The 21,220-nt window shown below is 38.9% G+C and overlaps 2 protein-coding genes across 3 annotated transcripts in view; one reads left to right on the top strand and one right to left on the bottom strand.

Moving 5' to 3' along the window:
- Positions 1–88: 88 nt before the first annotated feature.
- Positions 89–5,716, bottom strand: LOC136238229 (superkiller complex protein 8-like). Its single transcript, XM_066028589.1, has 10 exons — positions 5,473–5,716; positions 4,674–4,807; positions 3,070–3,161; positions 2,938–3,024; positions 2,491–2,639; positions 1,392–1,485; positions 1,253–1,346; positions 415–507; positions 280–358; positions 89–211 (listed from the first exon to the last, which is right to left on the bottom strand). Exons 1-10 carry the CDS (start codon positions 5,473–5,475, stop codon positions 122–124), a joined length of 915 nt encoding a protein of 304 aa, XP_065884661.1. The 5' UTR covers positions 5,476–5,716; the 3' UTR covers positions 89–121.
- LOC136238212 (mannosyl-oligosaccharide glucosidase-like) overlaps positions 5,517–21,220 on the top strand; it is a 30,514-nt gene continuing 14,810 nt past the window's right edge. For both annotated transcript variants that reach the window (XM_066028565.1, XM_066028566.1), the window contains exons 1-17: positions 5,517–5,588; positions 5,636–5,901; positions 5,948–5,986; positions 6,039–6,187; positions 14,224–14,336; positions 14,388–14,471; positions 14,525–14,572; positions 14,915–15,067; positions 15,118–15,189; positions 15,236–15,318; positions 15,366–15,482; positions 15,538–15,568; positions 15,826–15,948; positions 16,517–16,612; positions 16,659–16,895; positions 16,943–17,072; positions 17,123–17,208. In XM_066028565.1, coding sequence (XP_065884637.1) covers positions 5,580–5,588; positions 5,636–5,901; positions 5,948–5,986; positions 6,039–6,187; positions 14,224–14,336; positions 14,388–14,471; positions 14,525–14,572; positions 14,915–15,067; positions 15,118–15,189; positions 15,236–15,318; positions 15,366–15,482; positions 15,538–15,568; positions 15,826–15,948; positions 16,517–16,612; positions 16,659–16,895; positions 16,943–17,072; positions 17,123–17,208 — 1,836 coding nt within the window. In that variant the 5' untranslated portion in view covers positions 5,517–5,579. The remainder of the gene's footprint in view (positions 5,589–5,635; positions 5,902–5,947; positions 5,987–6,038; positions 6,188–14,223; positions 14,337–14,387; positions 14,472–14,524; positions 14,573–14,914; positions 15,068–15,117; positions 15,190–15,235; positions 15,319–15,365; positions 15,483–15,537; positions 15,569–15,825; positions 15,949–16,516; positions 16,613–16,658; positions 16,896–16,942; positions 17,073–17,122; positions 17,209–21,220) is intronic.

Raw genomic sequence — 21,220 nt, 5'->3', positions numbered from 1 at the left:
TCAGAATGTGACTGACAACCGACATGCAAATCACTGTATCCTATTGGCTATTATCACTAACATGACAACCATCTTGCAGTACCCAAGCTCATGTGATGCAAATAGTGATCATGTGATAACATCATGTAGGACAGTTATATATGATAAGTGAGTTATCATCTGATACTGACGCCATCTTGGAGTTGTCCATGTTAACTGCCACACCCCACACCTGTCAGAGATGATCATATCAGTTCAATACAAGTCACCTATCCACCTAAAATTTACACAATTGTTCACCTGGTCAGAATGATCCTTAAATGTGTGTACACACTGTCTGGTACTGGTGTCCCATACTCTTACCGTCTTGTCACTGGAACTATGTTAACAGGTATGTAACCACCACTGGAGGGAGGGTAGTGGTGACACACTCACCTTGTTACAAACCGTTGGTTGTCTGAGAAGAACTTAACACTCAACACCCACGAACTGTGTCCGGCCAGGGATCCAGCAAGATTGGCATGTTGTCTATAGGGGAGTAGAGATGATGATGTAACTAGTTATGTAACATACGGGGGGGAGGTAGTGTAAGTGAGGAAGAGTATTTAAATCAGCAAACACTCAAGTTGTCTTTTATGGTTACCTTAGTAACCTTATCACAACAGGTTGACTGGGTAAGCCAGGCAAATTAGTAGGGTGAAATATTAAGAGGATAAGAAACAGTGGTAACTGTACAGGGTATCAGATTGGGGAAGGTGAAAATCTTATAACCCCCCAGCTCATAGTCACCGCCCATAAATAGACCATAACTTCAAGGATCGTAAGCGAATCATGTCTGGCTGTGTTATTAGAGTACCGCACAAGTGGTGGAGCTAAGCCTCCTTTGAAATGAAGTTCTCCATTTCCCCATAGAACCTTTAAGCAGTGTCAACAGTAAATTGGCAAAGGAATCATTTATGGTCGTGTCCACACAGCAAACAACAACTGAGCGTGGAACTAGTTTTATGTTGCTGGGTTGCTTTCCCTATCATTAGTCTGTTTTATTCCTAGTAGCCGTAATATTATCCAAAAGTCTAGAGATGATGATTAGTATTGAAGCCATTCTGAGCTGTCCTGAACCCAAGACTGTTTGTAAAAGTTAACACCACTAATTATAATCTCAAGAATGACCTATGGCTATATATCAGTGACAGAGATTAGTGGTGTGGTCAAGAGACGTTATGAAGGTTGTCTTACACATCAGTGACAGAGAGACGTTATGAAGGGTTCTTACACATCATAGATCTTAATGTGTTTATCATCTGATGCTGTCACTAATAACATGGAGTCTGGAGAAAAGGTCAGTGACCTTATTGGCATAGCATGACCTGTGTGATCATACGATGGTCATGTGATCCACAAGCCCCACCCACCTTCCAGTGTGTGCAACAGCTTGCCAGTCTCAAGGTCAAACAAGTTAATGATACCATCAATAGCTCCTGAGGCTACTAGCTTACCATCTGGACTCTACAGGGAGAGAATAGGACATGTGATATACATGTGTAGGATAGGTTCCAAAAATCAAGGATAAAATTTCACTAGTTTAACACTTTATGTATGCCCCTATGGTAGGGCCTTTTGATTGTCCATATCTTTGTGGCTGTACTATTAGAGTATTTGTGTACTATTAGAGTAATACAACAAGTAAAACTAGTCTTATCGCCCATGACAACAGGGTTGATTGTCACCACAGACATAAAGCTACAAGAATACGCCATCTAATTTTATCATCAAGTGGTCTGCTTTTTGTAGGACCTGTGACAAGCTGTGTGAAGCCTTGATGGAGTTTTGGCTTATCAGGAAATGACTGTACAGCAAACACCAACATTGAAAACTATTCTTGTTTTGAAGCTATTGTTTACATACATCCTCAATAATTTTGTAAACAACCCTTTGTCCTCCATGCCACCACCCTGATTAAAGCTCACTTGACAAGCTAAAATGGTACTTGGTTGTTGGGAAATTGTACAGTACATGTTATGGCAGGTAAACAAATACAAAACGTGTCAAATTTTGGTATGACTTAGCTTCAACCATTGGTCTTTGGAATGATTAAACATTTCTTGTTTCTTGATACTTAGGAATAGTTGACAGAACCTGGTCATAGCTACAGACAACATATTCACTAATACATAACAAGTTACAATTCACATACAAGATTGTAGTTGTTGACCGTTACACTATAACACTGACAGGATCAATGAAGAACTAATAATTATGGCCAGTCAATTTTCCACCCTTGCACTGTGAAGCCTGCACGAGTTGTTGCATTATAAACTGTGCTGTTATCAGTTGCCGTTAACTGTGCTGTTATCAGTTGCCGTTAACTGTGCTGTTATCAGTTACTGTTAACAATGTCATACTAAAACTTCAGAAGCCTCATATATTCTGGACCATACATGTAATGTCCTTGTTGGTTACCATTAAAGTGATTGGTCAGAATATAACCAATCATTGCACACCTTCACTCACATAAGCAATGCTCATAGTGAATTTCCCTCTTGTATCCAATGACGACTGTTTCTCCCCAGTATCAACATTGAACAAGTTAATGAGGCCATTATGACTACCTGTAGCAATCATCTTGCCATTAGGGGAGAAGCTTAACGTCCATACATCCACTAGATCACATGATCACAGTGATTACATCATCATGGGGATCAATAGGGATGCCACAAGATAGATATCAGTTATTTTCAAGAGTGTAATTTTTGTGGAATTACTACCTTTGAGATATTTTGTGCATTTATATAAAGTGCCGCTGTAAATTTTGAGGGGAAAAATCAAATAGTAACTAATCCATGTACTACAATAGAGCTACATGTCCCAACATTAACTGGACTATGACATATCATACTATGGAATTGTATATTATATCATCAACTATTGTGGCATCACTATGAGATTATGTGACCTCACCTGGTCCTCCATCAATGCTACGGATTTGTTTACCACTCTCAAGATCCCACAAGTGAATGTATCCGTCTAATCCACTGCTTGCTGCAACTAGAGGATCTGGTGATCCACCTTGTTGTGGTCAGGTGATCTTACCTGTTCCAGCTGGGTTGATATCTACTGATACCACTCCTAATTGATGCCCATCAAATGTCCACTTGTGTTCTAACTGAGATACCTGGTCCCTCCTGTTGTCAACGACAATAGCAGTATGCAATTTTACTGATGGTAATTGGAATTACCCATAGGAATTGCAATAATTACATTGGCATATCACACACCACCAACATTACTAGACTAATGTATGATTGACACATGATAGAGATAGTTGTTGATTCCAGTAAACATGTCATGCCCAATGTTAGGTACATGCCACTCAAGCATCAACTTAAGGACTACTTGATAATTTGTAAACACGATATAAAGTTGATTTCCAAATGAAACTTGTTCAGAATTTGTTAGATCACACTCAAACCTATGTATGTGACCAGCTGAGCAAGAACCGGCCATTTTTGCACATTCCTCAAATTCCATTTTATTGCATCTCTGTAATCTATAGTAACAAGAGAGTGGACAGCCAAAGTTTCAGCCTTTTGTGATGAATAGTCTTGGAGTTATAGCGCTAGACAGTTGGAACAGTGATAAACTCGATTTGTACAGCAACAATATGGGAAATAAATTACAGGTGCTTATCAGATTATCAATCATAACTCACAATTGAAACACGAGACTTGGCTCACTCACCATGAACTGGCAAATCAATCAAGGTATAGTGCTTTCCCTGTACTCCTCCGTGTTAACAAAGAAGAAGGCCATTTCAACTAAGAAATGACGATAGTGAACGTTTTTACTGCATCATAAATATATGCCCATAACTCACGTATCCTTTGCTGTGCAAACATGAAACAAAGATTTTCTTACTCTCCATAAACAGGAAAATCCAGCAGTGTATAGGTTTTATTGATTTGAGCTCAATTTCAGTGTGTGCAAACACAATTAAAGCATGAATAAATTTTCATGTAGCATGCGTATTTTTACCCAGTGTAATCCAATACAGTTTTATGGCAAAATGAAATTTTGTGAAAACGGCCGGTTTTCGCTCAGCTGGTCACATATGGTAATGTTTCATGGTACCAACTATTGTTGTTGTGCTGGTAATGGTGTGTGTGTGTGTTGCTGCTGAACAGTCAGTGATAAGTCAATTCCCTGACTGAACTCCGTTGCTTCAGTAAGTGACATTCTCAGACATGCTCTACTGACTGGAGAGGTCACAAGGAAGACATCACAGAATAGTCTGACATAAAGAAGGATGGTTCTGACCAATGACTTAGCCACAGGTGTAATAGCAAGTTAGCGTATAAGGGGACAAGTTGATAGCATTACACCATCATGAAGTGATTCTCGATGGGAATAGAACAATCTATTGTTATCAGACCAGAACTGAAGATCTGACAGCAGCTAGAGCTGCACCTAATAAAGATGAATTGACTTGTTCCTTCATTCTTCATCCACCAAGAATACTTCATTGATGGCCAATCCCGATGATGATGGATTAATACCTCAACAACATTAAGGTAAGTTACTGGACCCAGTAGAATTGCTAACTATGCAGAACACACTAAATGATTTGAATGAGCTTCATTACATCTTAATCTTATGCACTACAATAAACAAGTTATCTACACATCACAAGATCTCACCATGTCCACGCCTTCACCATATTATCCGCAGCTCCTGTTACAAGGTAATCTGTATCACGTGATACATTCTTCACCCATGACACACACCATATCCCTTCCTCGTGAGCATGTTCTTGACGATAAGTTACTCCATACTAGAGCAAAGTGTAGACACTGAACATTGTAGTATTGTTAGGTTGAGCTGATAGGCTAACATAATGAGTTGTGGTACTAATTGACCCACTAAAAATTCTCCTAACATTTTAAGATCAAAATTTCAGCATTTCCAATGGAACTAGTGAGGACTCCTGTATGTCATCTTGTATTAGAGCTACTGCTCATTCAATCAATGAATCAATCATCATTAACAAGATAAAATTACACTTGCTTTAGGCCACTCAAAATAAATTCTCTGTTTCTCATCCACCGCCCGCATCTGGTTACTGTCAGCTCTAAACATTCCATTATTTTCCGGTTATTCTTGCATTCTGCACAAAGCCATCTTGTAACAGTGTCAGCAGTATTATCAAGTCAGCACAAATTCACATTTATGATATTTGTTGCAACTTAAAAGGGACGGTACAAGCTTAAGCATGCTTTTATGCAGCTTTTTATGGTTGTGTCAGGCAAATAGGCCAATCTTATAATGGAAATGGTCCACCCGCCAGGATGTAAATGTGCCTGAGTCCAGGACGGGAAACAGAGAATTTATTTGGAGTGGCCTTAGTTACAGCTCAACATGTTTGTCGTCTTCGAACTGTTTTCTTAGCTATCAGCTCAATATGCACACTACACTAGCTTTTAATAATCACTCCCTCACCATTATTGTTTGTTTCCTCGCTTTGCTTACTTCTCTATATAACGCGCATCACCTTAATTTTGATTACTGTGCCACAATAATCAGCTGTATCGCTCCTGTAGTTTGCGATGGGGAGGGTGAGATGGTCACGTGTAGTAACGCATAACCCCATATAACTCCACAGGGTAACCCTGCGCGGCAGAGAAAGCGAACTACTGGGGGAAATAAGGTATCCTCTAGTTTATCACGTGCGTCATCGTCATCAAGGGCTGGATCACGTGGATGGATACTAGCATTTGGTGCACTGGTTGGCATAGTAGCAGTCGTCCTGGGAGTGTTTGTGATTATGACCAGGCGTCATGTTGCCACACCCCTGGGGGTTCCCCCAGTAATTTCTCCTAATATGGTAAACACCACAGAGTATCAGATGAGACTATGGGGTACTTATAGGTGAGCTATTGGATCATGTGATCTTACAATGATGTAATGACTACAGGTCTAATCTATATTTTGGGATACGTCCCCGCCTCCCCCAGTATGTCACATCATGTGTTCTTGTTAGGGTATTAGTGTGTCATGGTTACTAGATCGGTGGTTGCCGGACTGATGTGGTTCTCATATGGCCAGAAGGAGCTTGCCCTGAGGCACTCATGTGAGCATGATGACCGGTTACCACGTTATGGATGGTTACATCATGATGGAGTGATGTATGGTGAACAAGAAATTGTTGATCATGGTGAGTATGTACTACATTGTACAGTCTAGTGTGTAGGTGTGGTCCAGCCAGTGGTATGAAGTATGGTAGTGTAGTAGTTGAGTGTGTAGTAGTGTATGTAGTAACCATGGTGACCATTGTGTATGTACCGTAGCCAGTGTTGGGGAGTAACGTGTTACTTATGTAATGCATTATGTAATATTATTACTTTTGTGGTAACTAAATAATATAACGAAATACGCTATAAAAACAGGTAATATAACTCAAGTTACTTTACTTACAGATGTAACTCGTTACCTAAGTAATATAGTTACTGTAACGAATCTAATATTATGTAATATTATTACTACAAGTAACGAAGTTACTAATCTCGTTAGTAATCCACTGAGTAACGCCTAGCCACAACGAAGTAATGAAGCCTACTGAATGAAGCTTGTTCACTAGCTTGTTACTTATAACCAAGATTTGCACATTGTCCAACAACGCAATCATGTCACGTGATAAGGTGGTAGTTTCACACGTGACAGCTTAAGACTGTGGACACAAAGTAATATAATATGTAATATTATTATAGTTACTTTATTTTATGGGTAATATGTAACTGTAACTAAATAGTTCAGTTGCAAGTAATATGTAATATGTAACTAGTTAATTTTAAAAAGTAACTTGCCCAACACTGACCGTAGCTATTCTGCCATTTTTAGTGTGTTTGTTGATTTTCATCTTTATTAGATGTGTAGCATAGCATAACATATTAATTATTAATTTAAAAATGAAGTAGGGATACAAGCATTGAAATTAGAGATATGAGTGATTGTATATTACAGACTCTTTCCAACTCCGTGCAATTTTCCAAAGCAAAAAGCATGTTCATGGGACCATTAAATAATTGTTAGCTTGGTGTGCACTGACATGGATTTTTAAAAAAAGTTTATGTAGTTATTGTCATGATGCAATCTCTAGCTATGAACCAAAAAAAAAAGAACCAGTGCTTACTCTAAGGATTTATGATGGCATATGGTTTATCAATAGTTGAGGTTTAGTTTAAAACCATTGCAAGCTGTTGATCCTTCCACGGTTCATCAAACAACTTCTTATGCACTGGTGAAGAAATATGATGCTAGCAAGTAAACTTACGGATGAAATGAAGTTTTTATGACATACTAGATGATGCTTCATGAAGTCATACTAGATGATGCTTCATGAAGTCATACTAGATGATACTTCATGAGGTACAAAAGGAGGTCATTTACACAGAAATGTCAGAAGGAACTATTTTGCAAGGCTTTACACCAGCTAAATTTTGTAGAAGGAAAATGCGTATTGCTGCCAGACAACAAGATAGCCTGCTACACACTCCATGCATCACACCACAAAAAAACGGTGCCTTTTGCACAGATATATTAGAAGGCACTATTTGCAAGGCCAGCTATTTTTTGTAGAAGGAAAATACATGTTGCTGCCAGACAACAAGATGATCTGCTACGGTTCAGCTGTTAATAGTGAAGTAGCTTTCTGTATCACACTCTGTGCATCACACCACAGAAAATTGGTTTTAGATTGAGAAATGCTTAGTCTTATGATCTTTGACCAATGGCCGGTCATTTTGACAGATCATTGAGTACTGCATGGATATTGTACTAGGACGAGTGCGTATGTTTTCATGTCAATGTAATATCTCATGTTTCAGCTACAATGACGTTTTTAATTAACAGTTTAAAGTACTTCACAGTAGTTATTATTAGTCATAACAATTGCGAGGTGATTACAAAGTGGGCTAGACTTATAGAAGTTACAGAACACAATACAAACAACAGATATTACGTACACGAAAACAAATAAACAAAGCAACTGGCTGTGTTACAAGATTTGTTGTGGCTGTACATAGCTAAATACACTTTGTGGCCTAACCATCCACTTTTATAATTGCTCGCAAGCCAGTACTATGAAACTCACATAGACATCTTCAACCGTCTGATCTCAGTGTATAAAGGTGAAGGATAATAATTGTAGGCATTGGTCAGGTCCTGGGAATAAGTATCCGCCATTTTTATACCTGGTCTGTGCCAAATGGTCATGTAATGCAGAAATATTTGATTGTGGGTTTGACTTATGTAGACCAGAGCCAGCTGAGCTCCAAGACTCTTCCCTTCTTGTAGCACTATTGCTGTTATCAGGAGTGTACAAATAAGAAGGGAGTGACTTAATCTCAGCAAACTCCAATTTTATAGACTAATGTCCTGCATCTACTGCTTTTCTTGTTATCAACGGGGCTAACAGAACAGCGTTCCAATTAAATGTTACATAAGAGACAGCTCAGGCTGGCCCCTAGTAGCATACAGCTATGAGTAGTGTATAGTAGTGTATAGTAGTGTGTATAGTAGTGTATAGTAGTGTATAGTAGTGTATAGTAGTGTATGGTAGTGTATAGTGGTGTATAGTAGTGTATGGTAGTGTATAGTAGTGTATAGTAGTGTATAGTAGTGTATAGTAGTGTATGGTAGTGTATAGTGGTGTATAGTAGTGTATGGTAGTGTATAGTAGTGTATAGTGGTGTATAGTAGTGTATAGTAGTGTATAGTAGTGTATAGTAGTGTATAGTAGTGTATAGTAGTGTATGGTAGTGTATAGTAGTGTATAGTAGTGTATGGTAGTGTATAGTAGTGTATAGTAGTGTATAGTAGTGTATAGTAGTGTATAGTAGTGTATAGTGGTGTATAGTAGTGTATAGTAGTGTATAGTAGTGTATAGTAGTGTATAGTAGTGTATGGTAGTGTATAGTAGTGTATGGTAGTGTATAGTAGTGTATGGTAGTGTATAGTAGTGTATGGTAGTGTATAGTAGTGTATAGTAGTGTATAGTAGTGTATAGTAGTGTATAGTAGTGTATGGTAGTGTATAGTAGTGTATGGTAGTGTATAGTAGTGTATAGTAGTGTATAGTAGTGTATGGTAGTGTATAGTAGTGTATAGTAGTGTATAGTAGTGTATGGTAGTGTATAGTAGTGTATAGTAGTGTATAGTAGTGTATAGTGGTGTATAGTAGTGTATGGTAGTGTATAGTAGTGTATGGTAGTGTATAGTAGTGTATAGTGGTGTATAGTAGTGTATAGTGGTGTATAGTAGTGTATGGTAGTGTATAGTAGTGTATAGTAGTGTATGGTAGTGTATAGTAGTGTATAGTAGTGTATAGTAGTGTATAGTAGTGTATGGTAGTGTATAGTGGTGTATAGTAGTGTATGGTAGTGTATAGTGGTGTATAGTAGTGTATAGTAGTGTATAGTAGTGTATAGTAGTGTATAGTAGTGTATAGTAGTGTATGGTAGTGTATAGTAGTGTATAGTAGTGTATAGTAGTGTATAGTGGTGTATAGTGGTGTATAGTAGTGTATGGTAGTGTATAGTAGTGTATAGTAGTGTATAGTAGTGTATAGTAGTGTATAGTGGTGTATAGTAGTGTATAGTGGTGTATAGTAGTGTATGGTAGTGTATAGTAGTGTATAGTAGTGTATAGTAGTGTATAGTAGTGTATAGTAGTGTATAGTAGTGTATAGTGGTGTATAGTAGTGTATGGTAGTGTATAGTGGTGTATAGTAGTGTATAGTAGTGTATAGTAGTGTATAGTAGTGTATAGTAGTGTATAGTAGTGTATAGTAGTGTATAGTAGTGTATAGTAGTGTATGGTAGTGTATAGTAGTGTATAGTGGTGTATAGTAGTGTATAGTAGTGTATAGTAGTGTATAGTAGTGTATAGTAGTGTATAGTGGTGTTGTTCTAGTTAACTAAAACTAAAAGTACTTTTAGTAAGGCTAATATGTAATTAGTTAATTAAAACTATAAAAGCAAATCCGTATTATAACTAGTGTTGTTTTAGTATTTAGAAATGTTACTAAAACTATAACTAAAATATTTTTACATTTTAAACTAAAACTATAACTAAGACTAAAATAACACAGGAAATATAACCATAACTAAATCAATAACTAAAAGGAATTAAGAAAAATTACTAAAACTAAAATTATTGACGAAACTGACTATGACTATAACTAAAGGTCATTACACTACTGTATAGTGAGGATGGCGAAGGTGTGGGCGTGGCCTGTGGTATAATATAACCTAAAAACCTGCCTCGATTTTTCCTCACAACATGACAGTATTGGTTGGGTAAAATTAAGCCTAAAAGTGTCTTCAGATCGACCTGAAACGTTTCTGTCAAGTTGCTACAGAATTTAATATAATTATATATATATATATTCAACAGAATTTTCTACTGCCTGCCTGCCTGCCTGCCTGCCTGCCTGCCTGCCTGACGCCTTCAGTCAAGCATAGTGGAAACTGGCTACAGTTACAGCCCTAATTCTTTCACAGAAACATTTCTAGTTCGCTTAAGAAAAAACCTTTGGTATATTGATAAACATACAATGAGTGCACTATTGTGTTACCTTTATCCTTCTTTACCATGGCCATCAGTCAAGGTTCTCAGCTGATAGTGTTAATTGGCTACAGTAGGGCTTCCATCTACGGGTGTACATTGCATCAAACTATTTGAATACAAGTGGCATTGCACCAAACTATTTGAACACACGTGGCTCAGTGGTTTTCAAAGGTGGCAGTTGATACTGTGTAGTAAAAAAGTTTTGCGATATAATAGTTTAGTGAAAACCCACTATTGCAAATTGGCAAAAAAAACTTTTGTGAATGGCACACTTCACCTTTTTTATATATATATATATATCTATGATAGAACGTAGCTACCACGTACTGTATATACACAAGTGCAACTGATTAAACAACTTGCCAATGAAGGGGTGTGGCAGCCATTTTGATTGCGAGTCTTTATCCCTCACAGTAAGGGATGACAACTTGCAATGGAAACAGCTGCCACACCACTTAATTGGCAAGTCTTAATCGCTTGCATGTATTCAAGTGGTAGCTATCGTACAACTGGCAAGTTGCTTGTGTTTCTAAACACCGAGCTAAACGAATTTCTTTGCTGTGACCAACACTATATGCGTAGTTACGTAAGAGTATCTCAAGTGTGCCTTAGACTAGCCTACACAATATTTTCAGGGGACAATGCCTCCTTTTCACCATTCCATAGACCTGTACACTATTATCTATGACCATGCTACCAGTAAGAGGGGCGTGGTCAATATGATTGATTGCAGTAAGTCAGCTAAATCATTTAGGGGCGTGTCATGGTGCTGATCATTACTGGTGCTGCTAGATCACAGTAGTCAATCTTAGTGTTACAAGTACCATATATGGTAGAGATATATTATACAGGTCACGTAGTCAATGTGAGAACAACTTGTGTCTATACAGCAATCTGGGTGTGTTTTTTTGTGACATATATTATACAGAAAGTGTCAATATAGAAAATTAGTGCCTCAATATGATTTTGTTAAGAACAGCTGATAGTAAACAAAAGGAAAGACAAGGCACAGAGGGATAGACACTCGTCGGAACCCCTAAATGCACATGCCACACTGGTGAGTGTGTAATATGGTGATCATATGATAGTGCCATGAAATCTTATCAGGTAAACCAATTAACCAGCAGTTATTTTTTTTGCATAACCAAATAATTGATCTCTAAAATATTTGCTCACGTTTTGGGTACTTTTCTTGTAGTAAGATTAGTATAATCACTTAGTGACTATTACTGTGGTCATATAAGGATAATCTGACAAACTGTACTACAACAGATTATAAGGATATGTAGCTTACACTTAGGTGCAACAGGAAATTACCCTACTAGAAATATGGCACATGTACCATGTCATGTTAATATGGTACATGTACCATGTCATGTTAATATGGTACATGTGCCATGTCATGTTAATATGGTACATGTATCATGTCATGTTAATATGGTACATGTACCATGTCATGTTAATATGGCACATGTACCATGTCATGTTAATATGGTACATGTACCATGTCATGTTAATATGGTACATGTTACATGTCATGTTAATATGGTACATGTATCATGTCATGTTAATATGGTACATGTACCATGTCATGTTAATATGGTACATGTATCATGTCATGTTAATATGGTACATGTATCATGTCATGTTAATATAGTACATGTTACATGTCATATAGTACATGTACATGTTACATGTATCATGTCATGTTAATATGGTACATGTATCATGTCATGTTAATATAGTACATGTTACATGTCATGTTACATGCAATTTACAATGACTTGCATGACCTCCTAAACATTCATGTTGTCAGTTTATTGTACTGGTCATGTTTCATGTAACATACAGGGGAATTGGGACACTGTTCCAGCATGCTACATGTATGTGTCCTGTAACATCAGTGTCAACATGCAGGCAATGGTCAAAAGCTGACATTCATGTTACATGAGCATGTTGGGCAGTTACACACACACACACACTACCATTGACTCACCAAGTAATCTTACTCGTTATATAAAGTTGCAATTTGTATTTATAATCTAACGAACAACTGTCAGTTTTCATTGTGGGATTCTACATGTAACATACATATTCCCTGCAACATGACTGTACCATACATGTCATGTGCATGTCACCCTCACTATAACATGCATGTCACTGGATCATGTAGATCACATGCACCTCACATGCATGTGACACTCATGTACTGCTAAACATTCATGTAGGTGCCTGTTACATGTTACATTGGAGCAGGGTGACTGTTCTATTAGAATATCGAACATGGCTGTTATATTAGGGTGACTGCTTTATTAATGTAGGCCTCAGCCAACTGGTAAAGGTACCTTGTTTTTCTCTGTGCTACCAATAAGAGGCTTCCATTTTATGATCAATCACTATAAGTACAGCTAGATTATTAAGAGGCGTGTCACTCAATTATTGTTGGTCCAGGTCAGGATCGTAACTTGAAGGTGTGTTACAGTGTCCACCAACTGTCTGCCAGTACAGTAGGACCTCGATTATCCGAATATTATAAGCGACTGAAATATAGTACTGGGTGATACACTTGTACATAACAGTCACGAATTAGGTAGTCCCATCTGTTAACACTTGTTATGAAGGAGCAGGTATCCCCCAGGTACTGCTACCAGCTTTACAATCTAATGATGACATCACTACCTCTTGAATACTAGTAGCCTGTTACCAGTTTAATGTGTCTTTGTATCATACAGTATAATAGTACTGTATAGTAGGGATCATGGTGTGTTCTTGCCCTTCAATACCACCAAAAAACATCCTCACTTTTCCTATACAACAGCTTGGTGGTGTTAGTTAAGGACAACCAAGCTCAAAAATGTCTTCAGAGCAACCCCAAACCCTTCCAACAAGTTTCTATTAATTTATTTAACAATTTATACGAACTGACTAACTGATAGCCCACCATAACTCAACTTGTTACTTGATTTCTTCACTGTTTGATGTCGCTTCAGCCTGAAATGTACCTTTTTAGTAGCTACAGTACACGCGTCATTAACTTAGCTTTGTCCTCCTTTGTGTCCCATTTCTTTCTCCACTGCCTCAAAGGTGTTAATTTGTACTAGCTTGGTGTGTGGTGGCTTCTGTTTAAGAATCGTCCAAAATTTCTGTGGTATCTGGATGATTTATTGTAGATGCACATCGTGCACTGTTCTGTGTTTGTAATACTGTGTACTGGGTGTAACAAAAGAAGCAAATGGCAACAACGCTTTCCAGTAAATGATAGTCAGGGCATGTGTTATATCTGACCAGTACCATTCTGTGATATGTGTAATCCGCCTGTGATTGTTACAAAAAAGGTAAACAAACAAGTATAAGGAGAATTTGAGTATCATAAAAAGCAATGAAACAAACAAGGGAGGTCGCCTAGACACCTGCAGATATACTAGTGAACATTTAATCCCTAATTCAGTCTTGTATGTGTAGACTGAATTAGGGATTAAATATCCACTAGTATATCTGTAGGTGTAGACCCTTGTTTCATTTCTATGATTCCTACTCAAATATAAATTTTCTAAATTTTCCTACACTTGTGCAGTTTCAGGTAATGGTGTTACAATACGGATGATCGCATGTTATATCCCATCAGGGTTCTCCTTGACAACACAATTTGTGAAGGGATCACATGACTCATGGACAGCTAGGATATCCGGCCAGTCAAATATCAAACATCAACAACTTGTCTCCGTGATATTATACCTAGTATGGCTTCAGTAAGTGGGTGTGTTTATATCTATATAATGCACACTGCAGTACAATGAAGCTAAGGGCAGCAGTATCCAGGCAACCACCAATAGCAAGGGAGCTGTAACTGAAATTAATGGAGAAACCATACAAGTTAGTGGTGTGCTGTATTACAGACACTTCCTGACTTTGTGACACACCCACAGATTGGCCGTTACAAAGTGACACTTAGTGAAACGGCTCCACAACAATCAGTAAGTGATCATGTGAGATCTGGTCACCTTTAAGAGGAGGAAACCTTAAATATTGCATAGTGGTAGGTGGTAACTCACACCACTGTTACTATGACAACAAGACTACAATGTTTATCTAGAGAAATGGGCACACTGGTAAATGCCAATGCAGAGTATTAACGCTTCCTGAAATGTGAACTTGAGCCTTATATACCCCAGAAATTGTACAGTAATATCATAACCATAATTTATGTAGATATACTAACCCAGTGCCTGGAGTTAGTATGTATGTCCTAACGCTGCAATGTTATAAAATTATCGTCTAAATGTTGCAGTGTGTACACTTGTCATACCACACTACAGGTGTTCAACCATCTTGTCACAGAGGCTGGTGGCATCAGCCAATTGACTACAACAATCAGACAAGTAATGAGACAAGCACCTCCTCCATATGAGAAGTGGCCAGGACTGGCCGTGTTGCCAGGCAATGTAGATTACTTTCCTAGTGGTGGAGATGTGGGTTTATTGTTGTGTTGCCATGGCTACTGTTACCATGGATACTACAGACAGTACCCAATTTGGTTGCCTACCAACTGACTACGCTACTCCCCTTCACTGTGGAGATGACATTCCAGAGTGTGAGGGGCTATTGGTGTTGCCATGGTGATAATGTCGTGTTACTAGGGTGACCATGGGTCACAGCAGCCACCAATGGAGAACCACCTAACTCAATTATTGGATGAACACCGCAAGCAATTTGATGATCGGTAACTATGGTTACCTTTGATGTGTAGTGTGCATGGTACACCTGCAGGTTTGAGAAGACATTTCATTTGTATTCTAATAATTTCACTAAAGAACAAGTGACATTTGCCAAGGCAGCATTCAGCAATTTGATTGGTGGAATATCTTATTTCTACGGCTCATCAATGTATGTACTTATTTAATTTGTGTATCATAAAATTTCTTTTGGTCCCACATCAAAGGGTTCAGTCACTTGATCGCAGACAACCTACAGTAAGTGTTGTCATATGATATAATGTGGCCATTGTCTCATATGCATGAGCCAGCCGGCTTTGTGTGTGTGTGTGCTAGTAAAAGTCATCTGACATCCTGTATTAGTATTCTGTTGACATTCTGGAGAGCCTATTGAAACATTAATTACTCAATACCACTGGAGTAGAATGGAAACTGCTGGGAGAATGTTTCCACTCCTATACACAGAGAGACAGACTGACTCATAAGGTTAACAATGTAACCACACTTCCTTACAGGAATACTGGCCTACACCACTCTACACTGGGGTTCCTTCAAGATCATTTTTCCCAAGGGGATTTCTCTGGGATGAGGGATTTCACCAAATACTGGTTGCTCAGTGGAACCTCGACATCACCAAGGTGACATGTCCAATAAGAACATGTTACATCATTGTAAAGCAATACAATAATGTGGATGCTTTATTTAATTGGTTTTGGTATCACATGAGCTTTGTTCTATATTAACACAACGTACAGTGTTCATATGATTATCATAAATAGAGACAAATATGTCCATCTCTTCAGTAGAGAATTGTTTATAGTGGACAGTGTCCCAGCAGTATTGTAATCAGCTTCTATCCCGTAAAATCATTGACTACTTTCTGAGCAAGTCATTTGGTATTTACTGTAAAGCAGACCCTCAGTTTTCCGAATACCAAGGCAATAGTAAAGTGTTCAGATAAGTGAATTGTTTGGATAACTTGAAGCCCATACATTTATATACAGAGCTCTGTTGAAATACTCTAATAGAACATACACCTGTACTCAGCATACTCTAATAGAACAATCATTTTCAATTTGGATAAATGAGGGTCTACTGTGTTGTAGAAGCCTGTGAAAATACCATTTTTCACTAGTGACCAAATTTGGTCAACTTTCTGTAATTGACTACTTGTAATGAATATTCATTAAGAAGTTACCATATTAGGATGTGATAGGACATTGGATGGACACGGTTAACTGGGAGGGGTGGTTACCACGGGAACAGATCCTTGGTGAAGAGGCAGCTAGTAAAGTCCCCAAGGTGATGTCACATGTGATCCACCAATGTGCTCATGTGATCCCATTAGGAATTTGTCATCCAACATTCGACCAATGGGAATCCTCCAACCTTTTTCCTGACATTGAATCATGTGATCCGCTTGATGAAGGAACAAGACCAGCTGGATGTTCCATATCTAAAGAGACTGTTTCCACGGATACAGGCCTGGTATAATTGGTTTAACAGGACACAGGAGGGGCCACGCCCCCTCACCTATCGCTGGAAGGGACGGAATGAGACTACTGATAGAGAACTGAACCCTAAGGTGATTGGCTGGATTGGACCAATCAGATTGTTACATATTGTGCTAAGACATTAACCTCAGGATTGGATGATTACCCTAGAGCCAGTCACCCTAGCAACCAAGAGTATCACATTGATCTGAGGTGTTGGATGACTATGGCTTCAGCCACCATGGCAACCATTGCTGAGATTGTTGGAGGTGTGTCAGTGGTGTGTGTGTCACATTGATCACATGATCCATTGTTACAGCTGACCCAAAACCATACAAGTCATATCACAAAATGTTATCAGATAATGAGCAATTGAACAGGCTACACTGGGACGAGGAGAATGAGGTGTGTGCATCATGTGATCCCTTGGTGTGTATCATGTGATCATTTAGTGTGCACTGGATGTGCATTATGTGATATGAGCCTTATCCGAAATTACGCCACAAACATAAAATGGCCGCTGTAGTGTGGGGACGTTCGTAAAATTTGTATGGGCGACTATGGGAAGAAAATTTTTGAATGGAAATATCTCAGCTAAGACGGAAGATATCGAGTTCTAACCAGCAGATATGGTTATAAATTATCTGAAAGAATAGGAATCTAGCGTTGTTTTGAAAATCAACCGAAAATCACTTTTACACACTTATTGTAATGTCTTATAGCCATACTGCTAGTTAGAGTTCGATATCTTCCTTCTTGGCTGAGATATTGCCCTTTCAAATCCCATAGTCGCCCATACAAATTTTACAAATGTCCCCACACTACAGCAGCCATTTTTATGTCTGTGACGTAATTTCGGATAAAGCTCATTGTAATCCATTGGTGTGGTCATGTGATCCGTTGGTGTGGTCATGCGATCCCTTGGTGTGGTCATGCGATCCCTTGGTGTGGTCATGTGATCCAAATACCACTAGTGTACCAACTACTAAAGTATTCAAATCAACCAACTTTTTAGTGTATGTTGCACATGGATTGGAAACGACTCTGTAAATTACACAAACAGTGAAACATTACAAACATTACTTGTAGTAAAGTTTTTCATGGTGAAACCAGCAATTTACACTGAAGAATACGAGCTTTTATATGAAACTGATTCTAGTACTTATTCTTCTAGTGAATAGTGATGGAATGAAGAGAGTTTTTGTGAGTGCAAATTGGTAGTTTCTGTTGCCAGGCGCATGGTTGTCTGAACGTTTCACTGTGGTGTAGCTTCACATGATACCAACTCACTACATTGTGTTAAAAAATCGTAATATGAATACAGCCACTAGTGATGTTAGTCAGTTACCTACAGACATATGTATCAATATGTCCTATCTGTCATTAATGCTCGACAGAACATTGCCACATGACAAGGACGATACTTTCGCCAGCCCTGGAGGATGTCGACTTGGTATCATATTTAGTAGAATTAGTAATTGGTAATTACGATGTTAAGTACTGGCTGAATGCAGAGAAGATCCTGGATCCCAGGCTGTGTGGCTCCTCAGCCACTTGCCTAGACTGCAAGCTGTCTGGATCAAGTCACCACCTGCAGCTGGTCTGGGATTTTTTCTGCGTTCAGCATAGTTTTCAGGTTTCTAACTCTCTGTGTGACTCCCTGTGTGACTCCCTGTGTGACTCCCTGTGTGACTCCCTGTGTGACTCCCTGTGCTTGTTGCCTCCCTTTAGGTCCCTAGAGAAATAGTTGAACAATAATAATAAAAAAATAATAATTAGGATGTGCTGTAATTAGAGTTGTGTATTGTGATTCAATTAGTGTAAACACATGTTAGTCGAGTCTGCCCATCCAGTTCCCTGCCATCACAAGCCAAGACAAGAGGGTAAACAGTCCATCAAACATGTGATTAATTTAACACTGATCATATATTGTGTTGTTCATATATATGGCACGATAATCAGTGACACTCTATTATGAAGTTCAGTATTTATTAAAGTACTCGCCATGAGTGTGTATGGAAACTACAGTACAAAGGTGTGTGACTTCGCCAAATGCATACACAATGTTTTAAGTACTACCAGAACCACTTCAAATTTCAGTGATCAGACCATGCACTTATAATATATATGTTGCACATGGATTGGAAATGCACATATAAAATGTATTACGAATAGTATGCAATCCTTGTAATACCATGTTATGATGTTATGATGTTTTACGGAATCTCTGACTAAGGTTATGGCAAAGGAAAGGATAGCCGCTCAGTGTATAGTGTATTTTATTCTGTAGCTATTAAAACCTGGTGTAGGATAAGTCAATACTGAATTATCAAGTTTATGAGGCACGAATGTAACGAAATATTTGTGTAGACAAATCATAGCAGTGAGAGCGTGTGCTTACACATGCTTGACACATGACGGGGCAGTGATCCCATAGATCATCATTGTTGGTTGAGGACACTTCCAAAGGATAAAGTTTTGCAATTGATCTGTTAGTCCTTTCTCCATGCACAGTACCTGATCTTTGTTGCTCTAATATAGCCATCTTTACCCTGTACCAGTTGCTTCACTACTGCCATCTTACACTCGGCTCTCGGGATGTCATCATGTATAAGGACAATGCTTAATGGACTGTTCATTGTGTCCAGTTGTCTTATGGAGTTCTCGAAGGGATATCAGGTATTCAGTTGTCTTATGGGAGTTCTTGAAGGGATGTCAGGTATTCAGTTGTCTTATGGAGTTCTCGAAGGGATGTCAGGTATTCAGTTGTCTTATGGAGTTCTCGAAGGGATATCAGGTATTCAGTTGTCTTATGGAGTTCTCGAAGGGATGTCAGGTATTCAGTAACTGGCCTGCTCCAGTAGTTTCACATTGGGGTCATCAATTTCACTGTCATCTGTTTCCAAGAGAACAATTCGACATCCATACAGGAGATGTGAAGGAGTGAGTGGCTCTGGGTTGCTGACATCTGAGGAATTTAAGTTATAGGACGGTCATTATGTACAGCCTCGATTTCAGTGACTATGATTTGCAGGGAAGTAAGTGAGATGAATCGAATGTCCTCCCAAGCACCTTCTTCAAAGTCATCTTGGTAAGGCCGATGAGGCACTCCCAGAACCCCCTTACCAGGGGCTCTCTGGTATAAACTTCCAGGCTGTACCTCTATTCTTCAGTGGCTGTACCTCTATTCTTCAGTGTCTGTACCTCTATTCTTCAGTGGCTGTACCTCTATTCTTCAGTGTCTGTACCTCTATTCTTCAGTGTCTGTACCTCTATTCTTCAGTGTCTGTACCTCTATTCTTCAGTGTCTGTACCTCTATTCTTCAGTGGCTGTACCTCTATTCTTCAGTGTCTGTACCTCTATTCTTCAGTGTCTGTACCTCTATTCTTCAGTGTCTGTACCTCTATTCTTCAGTGTCTGTACCTCTATTCTTCAGTGGCTGTACCTCTATTCTTCAGTGGCTGTACCTCTATTCTTCAGTGGCTGTACCTCTATTCTTCAGTGGCTGTACCTCTATTCTTCAGTGTCTGTACCTCTATTCTTCAGTGTCTGTACCTCTATTCTTCAGTGTCTGTACCTCTATTCTTCAGTGTCTGTACCTCTATTCTTCAGTGGCTGTACCTCTATTCTTCAGTGTCTGTACCTCTATTCTTCAGTGTCTGTACCTCTATTCTTCAGTGTCTGTACCTCTATTCTTCAGTGTCTGTACCTCTATTCTTCAGTGGCTGTACCTCTATTCTTCAGTGGCTGTACCTCTATTCTTCAGTGGCTGTACCTCTATTCTTCAGTGGCTGTACCTCTATTCTTCAGTGGCTGTACCTCTATTCTTCAGTGTCTGTACCTCTATTCTTCAGTGGCTGTACCTCTATTCTTCAGTGGCTGTACCTCTATTCTTCAGTGGCTGTACCTCTATTCTTCAGTGGCTGTACCTCTATTCTTCAGTGGCTGTACCTCTATTCTTCAGTGGCTGTACCTCTATTCTTCAGTGGCTGTACCTCTATTCTTCAGTGGCTGTACCTCTATTCTTCAGTGTCTGTACCTCTATTCTTCAGTGGCTGTACCTCTATTCTTCAGTGGCTGTACCTCTATTCTTCAGTGGCTGTACCTCTATTCTTCAGTGTCTGTACCTCTATTCTTCAGTGGCTGTACCTCTATTCTTCAGTGGCTGTACCTCTATTCTTCAGTGTCTGTACCTCTATTCTTCAGTGGCTGTACCTCTATTCTTCAGTGTCTGTACCTCTATTCTTCAGTGGCTGTACCTCTATTCTTCAGTGTCTGTACCTCTATTCTTCAGTGTCTGTACCTCTATTCTTCAGTGTCTGTACCTCTATTCTTCAGTGTCTGTACCTCTATTCTTCAGTGGCTGTACCTCTATTCTTCAGTGTCTGTACCTCTATTCTTCAGTGGCTGTACCTC

Source organism: Dysidea avara, chromosome 11 (assembly GCF_963678975.1).
Source record: "Dysidea avara chromosome 11, odDysAvar1.4, whole genome shotgun sequence".
NCBI lineage: Eukaryota > Metazoa > Porifera > Demospongiae > Dictyoceratida > Dysideidae > Dysidea > Dysidea avara.
This window is presented reverse-complemented; position numbering and strand designations above follow the sequence as displayed.

Excerpts from the sequence above, each read along its gene's own strand:
- LOC136238229 (XM_066028589.1), bottom strand. Across the intron at positions 508-1,252 it reads CACATTAAGATCTATGATGT|ACAACATGCCAATCTTGCTG; the intron begins GTAAGAACCCTT and ends ACTCCCCTATAG. Across the intron at positions 359-414 it reads AACCAACGGTTTGTAACAAG|TTCCAGTGACAAGACGGTAA; the intron begins GTGAGTGTGTCA and ends CTGTTAACATAG.